General features: G+C 43.5%; 1 protein-coding gene across 1 annotated transcript; it reads right to left on the bottom strand.

Annotated features, from left to right (window-relative positions):
• Positions 1-447: 447 nt before the first annotated feature.
• LOC146984219 (twist-related protein 2-like) lies at positions 448-4,138 on the bottom strand. Its single transcript, XM_085781173.1, has 3 exons — positions 3,086-4,138; positions 2,624-2,874; positions 448-1,069 (listed from the first exon to the last, which is right to left on the bottom strand). Exon 1 carries the CDS (start codon positions 3,917-3,919, stop codon positions 3,272-3,274), a length of 648 nt encoding a protein of 215 aa, XP_085637299.1. The 5' UTR covers positions 3,920-4,138; the 3' UTR covers positions 448-1,069; positions 2,624-2,874; positions 3,086-3,271.
• Between the last annotated feature and the right edge of the window lie 3,463 nt (positions 4,139-7,601).

The raw sequence follows: 7,601 nt of genomic DNA, 5'->3' as shown, positions 1-7,601 counted from the left end.
GATGGAGTATTTATTTTCTTACACTGATCAGCTAAACTATTTGTATTTTCAGAATTTACTCCTTTATTTTTTTTTTCTACTTCAAACTTGTGCAGAGTTTTAATGATTTAACTCTATGCTCAGGCATGAAAATACACAACTGAACAGATCAAGCAACAGCCAAGAGTTTTTTTTTTTAAGTCCACACGGGCTGTAAATATCCCCCAGAGTCCTTAATTGCATATTAACCGTGTTCTTTTTGGAGGCATTAACTGTTCCTCAGTGACCAGGCAGAGGCACACATACCTCATTAAAAAAAAAAAAAGGACAGAGAGCGGGGGATGGAGGAAGGAAGGGAAAACAAGAGAGAGACAGTTTAACAAGAGAGACAGGAGACTAAGAGGGTGTGGTGCCAGTGTAAATCTTTGTGCTGTTCATCATCATCCAGTTTTAGCCAAACAACAGGAAACCTTTTGAAGAAACTTTTATTTTTCAGACAAATAATGATACATGTGCGGTGTGTATCACGAAATCTAATCCTGCAGGGATGTTTCTGCTTGTAATGTTTATAATCAGTCAAACTGTATCAGTGTTGTTTGTCATAAGCACCACACTGTATACTTCAAGTAAATGCTCTCAAAACAAAAAAAAAAGAGTCTCACGCTGGTTGTAAACACATGTAGTAGAGATGAACACACTATTATCTGAGATTGGATAGCTTTAACTGTAGTATTTTTCCAGTGACAGCTATTATATAAGTTTCCTTAGAATAATCTCCAGGGGAAAAGAGTATGAAACGAAGAGAAAAAAAAAACTGAACAGAAACACTGCTCCAACTTGACCTGGGTTGCCAGTTTCTTCTCAATAAATGAGATTTTTTGTAGGTGTAGCTGGTCCAGAGAAATGTCAGTCTGCATCCCAAACAAGATGCATTTTATTATTTTTAAAGTCTTTTTTTTCTCTTTTCTATCCAAAAGTGAGGTACCTAAAGGTTTATGTCTGCAACAAAGTCCACGTGATTTGGAAGGAAGAAATGGCAGCAGGGAGCATGGAGATGTAGAGGGAAGATCACAGTCACTGCATTCAGCAGCTGGAAAGATAAAAAATGGAGACATGTTACTGACACTCATTTAGGAGTTTGTGATTTTACTATGTATCATTGAACAATGGACAGAAGGATTTCCAGATTACTGCTGTACATGAACATATTTCTTTACATATATTTCCAGAATGCTGTAACCCTAACCCTTACCCCCTAAACTTGACCACTTTTAGCTTTAAGATTCCTGCATCAACTTGTCAAGTCAGAAAATGGCTTCAAACATACATCGGCATTAAAATGAGGAATGTGCCAAAGTTAGCAAAAGCACTCTGGCTCATTGTCTCCAAATGTGCAAATCATCAATCACTGCACAAAGAGTTCTGGAGTAAAAATTGCAGATGCCATCATGTCTAGAATTAATGTTCATTTCATAAACAAAATGCACAGGGGCTGCTTTTTTCCCCTCTCTCCAAGAAGTGAATTCTTTTTAAATGTCAAGTGTCTTGTAACATGTCAGTGAAGGTTAGTCCTCTGAGACCACACTGTGCTGACTGTGGGGCTCAGTCAAAGACTTCATAGGAGCTGGAAACATTAGCCACCTCCCCGGGACATTCTAATGATAGGTTGCTGGGCTTCATGCATATTGGCAATGAAGGAAGAAGTGGTTTGTCATGGATATGTGTTGAATACAAACACCATGTCAGACCCCATTTCCTTGTAGTTTGGGTGTTTATACGAAATGAAAGCTAAACCTTGCAGGTGCTGTTTGCTTGGCATTTGGTCTCTTTCATGTGAGACCGACATCTGAGGCGCAATAATGCAAAAACTGGCTTTTGTTGCTTTGGTCCTTGTGTATAATTTGGTAATTATGGATGTGAAGGGCACCCGGGTTCTTTTTTAAAACTCAAGATGTGGGGGGATGTGTGTGTGAGTGTGTTTTAGTGCCTGGGTGCGCGCGCACGACTACACCTATGCATGATGGCTCATTTGCGTGCGTATAAATCAGCTCTCACCTCCTCCATCACTCCCAGTGGTTTATGGGAGCCCAGCGGGGAGGCACATCAGCCTCCCCCCTTTGATGGTGACACAAATGATTCATGGCTTCTAGAGACCGTTTGTTTTCATTACGCCTCCTCGTCAGCTCGCTGTAGCTGTATCACGGTTTCATGCAACGCAAGCAAATTTGGGCCAAAATGAGAGGAAAGAATTTCAAGAGGAGAGTTGTTTTTGGCGCTGGAAGAAACAAAGGGGCTTGGTTTGGGTATGAAGAGGAGAAACTTAAGTCAGGATGACGGCTGCCCGCGGCTACTTTTTCCACTGTCGTTTGGGTTCAGAGGTGGTCAGGGATTCATAATATGTCAGAGTGTCGGAAAAGTAGGAGTTGAAAGGGTACGTAAAAGTCAAAGGTCCCAGCCTGTCTTCATTCAAACATCCAATTTTGTCTTCCCAGCTCTGACCTTTTGTCTAATCCCTCCTCTGTGTTCTCTGGTTGTTGCTCTGTATGTGTTATATACAACTTGCTTACACTTGTCCACCTGGGGCAGAAATGAACTTAAACAAAAATTTAAAATGAGCATCACATGCAGGTGAAAGAATGCATACCTATGATGATGACAATGGTAACGATGATGATGACAATGATGGCAGATAAATCAAGGGTGACTGACGATGATGATGATCGAACCAGAGGTCAACCTTCCCAAGAAAGCCGAGGGGTCAAAGAGTCGTGCTGTCATGTGGAGGCAACAATTATGGCACTGCATCCTGTACCATCATCAGGTTGTTGACTTGACTAATTGTTGAATGAAGTCTGGTTGTTTTTGTCTCTCTCCTGTCCTGCTCTCCACTGTGATCTATGTAAACAGAGTACAAATGTCGGGGGGAGAAAAAAAAAAAAAACTTCATTTCTCCAGACCTGTCACTGGCACATGTGAGCAGTAAGAGTTGCTTGTGGCAAGAAAAACAACAGAATCACGCACAATCCATATTTACATCTGATATGTAGATCGACAACAATGTCAGGTACTACATCTTTCATAAAGGTGCGGTGGCTTAAATGCTCACATAAAACTATCAAGGGTCAGATAGTCTTTCCATTGAGGCAGCTGGATAATCCATGCTGAGGTGTGTCAGTCTACTGGTCGGCCACTGGTGAGCTGTCTGTGTCAAGTAAGAATATTTCCGTCTTGAGAAATTCATCACACGTTATCGGGCAGCAGTCAAAAGACGAGTCCTGCTTCCAGGCAGTGGTCAGTGACCGGCGGACATGGTCGACCAGGCCCCCTCCATTCTCCACACAGAGAAGGCATAGCTCAGTCTTTCATGGGCCAGGTAGTTGCATCCAGCCAGCTTAGAGTCCATCTCGTCACTCTGCAGTACCTGGTACAGGAAGTCAATGTAACGTGATGCCAACTTGAGGGTCTGTATCTTGCTCAGTTTGTCAGAGGGGAGCGTAGGAATTATCTTACGCAGTGAGGCAAAGGCCTCGTTCAGGGATTGTGTCCGCTGCCGCTCCCGGATGTTGGCGATCACCCGCTGGGCATGTGGGTCCTCGAGGGCTGAGAGACCTCCAGGACTGGGGCCGGGGACAGGAGAAAGGGACGGGCCCGAGGAAGGTGGCCGATGCTGAGGACTCCTCTTGAGCCTTTTGGGTCCGGTCGGGGTGTAGATCTGGACGTCGTCCCCTGGCTTGACCTTGCTGTAGTTTGCTGATGTGGTGGGGGTCACAGCGGTAACGTGATCCTCTGTGCGTGGGCCCGTCTGCCGTTTACGCCCGTTGACCCCCGGCGTCGCTACAACAACAGGACATGCGTTCGAAGGTGGTCTCCCCATGTTCTCCTTGCTGGAAACCACCCCTCCCTCAGGGTGGTCATCATTAGACTGCTCCTCCTCTCTCATGCTTGGCCACGTTTTTTCTTGAGTTTTCTCTCTTCTTTATGTGATTCTCTATCCTTCAGTGCTGCTCTGAATATCTTCAGCGTGTCTCTCTCCACTCCCCCTCTTCCTCTTTCACACTGTGTTCAGGTCGTCTTCAGGAACTCCCTCTGTTACGTTGTGTTTCTCTGGCCCTCTGCTGTGTCCTTCTTCTCCAACAGTCTCTCTTTTTTTTAAATGTTGTCCCATCCAAACACGCTAAGCCATCAACACTCAGCTTTGGTTTACCACAAAGCTCCTTCATCCACTCACATGGAACCTCGTCTAAAGATCTCCTCCCAGTCTCTGTCAGTGTACACTACATCGGCAAACTGGACTGTTCTCATGCCTCACTCCTGTGGCTGCATGTGAGACAACAGCAACCTGAATCTGACTTTTTAAAGGGAGGAGACCGTGAAACTCTCAGCTACCCACCCATCTGTCTCTCCGATTGGTCCGCAAGCCTTTTTTTGGACAGCTGAGCTTAAGACAACAGGAAGAATGAATCGTAAGGGATTGGTCCGATCGAAGGGACGAGGCGGAGACAAAGGTGTGCCGCGCAGCCAACCAAATCCAACCGTTGTGACGTTTGCTTCTTGTCATAGAAGTTGCCCAAGTTTATAGGTTCCAGATTTCCTCCGAAGCGAGTCCTTACCATCCCCCCATCCTCTCCTGTCTCCCTCAGCACAGCTCAGCACCAGCATCAGTTGCTCTCTATATAGTTCAGAGAAAAGGAAAAAGAAGCTCTGAAAATGTTTTTTTTGTCTCTGGTTTGACAGTTGGACAAATCCACCTACATTTTTCAGCCACATGGTGGATCTCTGTGCCTCAGACAAAATGAAAAGTGATGATATTCTGAAGACATTGCATTCCAGGCAGATGCAGTAATGGTGGTCAGGGACTTAGGTAACATGTCTTTTGATTGTTTATTTTGTACTGGGTAAACAAAACTTCAAAAGCTGCGGTTGCCAGGTCTGGCATCATTAGTGACGGAAGAGGAAGAGAGACGAGTGTGTTCAGTACATAGTAATACGGCCGTACAATACTATATTACAGATCATATATATCATGATTTTTAGTGTTCTATATAAATTATGTATATTCATAATTTGGAAAAAATATTGAAGAGCTGAGATGGAGAGTTCTTCTTGTTTGTGAAACAACAGAGGGGGTGTGTTTTATTGTACTGGCAGAGGCTTGGCCGCAGTTTCTAAGCATAGACCTGGAGGGAGGGAAGAGCTGGCATTCAGTCAGCACCGCCGCACCGAGGTCTAATCACAGCATTAAGGAAAGAATGAGTCGTGTGAATCAGAGCGAGGCCTGTGGGACATTTTGTTACTTTCATCCACTGAGCTCCGTCTCCAGAACAAGCCTCGGTCCAGGTCCAATGTGGACTGTTGCTTTCCAAACTTGTGGGGTGATCCCTCCAGCATGGCCTACAGCCACACCCCCACAAGAGAAGAGACCATTGTTGCCGTGATGCTTTTCAGAGACGTGATGCTTCCCGCTGATGAGGCCGCTGGAAAACTCAAGGTGGTTTTTGCACATGACACAGAACTGGAAAATGTCAGAATCTCTCCACTGAGTCAACTCGCTGCTGGCTCAGGTCCGCAACAAGAAGAGAAACCTCCATTGTCTAACCACAGATGATACCATTTCTCTTGCGCATACACACAACGCAACAATATTTGCCCCTGTATTCATAGTATTCACAGCCCTATGTCAGAAAAAGGTGTTTTAGACTCTTGTCCCAGCTTCTTCTGCCAAGACACAAATTCACCTGCATTAGAAAACACCTGCTTTTACTTTTGACTGCTGCAAAACAATCTCATGATGCTTGTCATGTATGTGTCTGGGAGACTGGCTGGCTGAAACTTTACAGTGTCAGTGTTTAATCAAATTAAGTTTAAATTTAGTGTGAAACTAGTGACAGTTTCATCTCTGCCACAGGCCAAAAATTACTGTGGCATGATCACTTTTAGCTTTAAGTTCTTTTTCTCATCAAGACAAAAAATATCTCTCTCTGCTGCCGCCGAATGTTTGACTTCTTTCATTGCTAACTTTGATCGTTGAGTTGTCTGATAGAAATCCAGTGTGCCACAAGTGGTAGCTGTGGGAACCAGAAGATAGAAGTGACTTTTCCATCGTAGACCCGATATCAGTCAGGGGGAGGGGTTCATATCTTTGCTTGATTTATTTAAAATCACAGTATTCAGCACAGATTGAATGATTCTGGTTTGAAAGTCTGAGTATATTATGAGAAATATATTCTCTAACTTTATAAGAAGAAACTGGGCACCCAGTCACACAATGATCAAATTAATATTAACACAATCAGTCTGGTGTTGAATGACTAGAAGTATTTACATGAGAGAGCTCAAGTTACTGTAACAATCCCGATCTACAGTGCTTCAAATTGTTGTCGTGGAAATTAGTGTCCATATATATACTGAGTGCACATAAACGCTGCCAGAGTGGCCGATTCCTTTTCATCTTCTTCTCTTTAAACATCATCAGAGCGTGCGTCCTTTCCCTGGGCAGTGAGTGAGACACCTGTGATGGATCACAACTATTTACATATCACAGCTCCCTTGAAAGTGTTCCTCGCTTGCTAAAAATAAATACCTCCAAGCTAGAGGAGTGATGGAAAATGGATATCAGGTTTTGATATAAACACGTATATTGGGGCAGGGGAGAGCGGAGGGTCGGGTCACGCTCACAATGGTTGGTCTTTGTGTGGGAAGGCCCCCCGGACGCTGACTGCGTCTGGAAAAAGGGGAAAGAACACTGGACCCTGTCTGTTTGAACTGCACGCTCAAATGAGGACTTAGCATAAATATTTCCACCATGAGAAATGGGAGAATGTTATCACATGTGGAGCTTATATATACACACACATGGCACACACACATGCTCGAAAATTCATAGGTTTACAATGTGGCACGCACTTACACAGACACACAAATAAAGAGGATCCACTATGTAAACAAGTCAGTGTAGGATGTTAGTTAGGGGACATGGCGACATTTAGTTTGTCGTTCATATGAGTGAAGCTAACTATAACTGTAGGCTAGTCCATTTAAACCCCATTTTTAGATTACTTATTTAATATCAACAAGCTATCTACATTACACTTGGGTTTTATCAGAGTTAAGGTTCATTATGGTATCCTATTGTATTTCTAATGTGGTAAAGTTATTTTGTATAATTCTGTGTTTCCCAATCCTTTTTTATAACAAGTCCTCCAATGTGAACTTAGATCATGAAATAATGTCCCCATGATGGGTGGCATCGTCACGGTTACAATAATAAGCAGGTTAGGTTCAGGTACAAAAACTACCAGGTGAGGTTTGGGAAAACATTGTGGTCTGGGTTGAAATAAGTACTTCCAGAGGTTTGGAGGACCTTCGTTGTCATGGTAACAACAATATGACCTGAAAAAAGCAGTAGCCGCACTGTCTTCAAACAAAAAACAGGACTTTTTACTCAAAGACACTTTTTATTCAGATAAAGCCATACAGTACACACATACACAGAGGTGGTTATGGTTAAGATGAGGCCCTTGGTGTATTTCATAGATTGTTTTGGGTTTATGTCCAGTAATGTTACTGATTCAGCAGCAGCTATCAAATGCAGCAGCTAAATGTGTATGTGGTTGTTGCTCTCT

This window comes from Trachurus japonicus, chromosome 7 (genome assembly GCF_045865225.1).
Source record: "Trachurus japonicus isolate A0001 chromosome 7, Traja_1.0".
Lineage (NCBI taxonomy): Eukaryota > Metazoa > Chordata > Actinopteri > Carangiformes > Carangidae > Trachurus > Trachurus japonicus.
The sequence above is the reverse complement of the archived record's forward strand: the minus strand, read 5'-3'. Positions and strand labels throughout refer to the sequence as shown.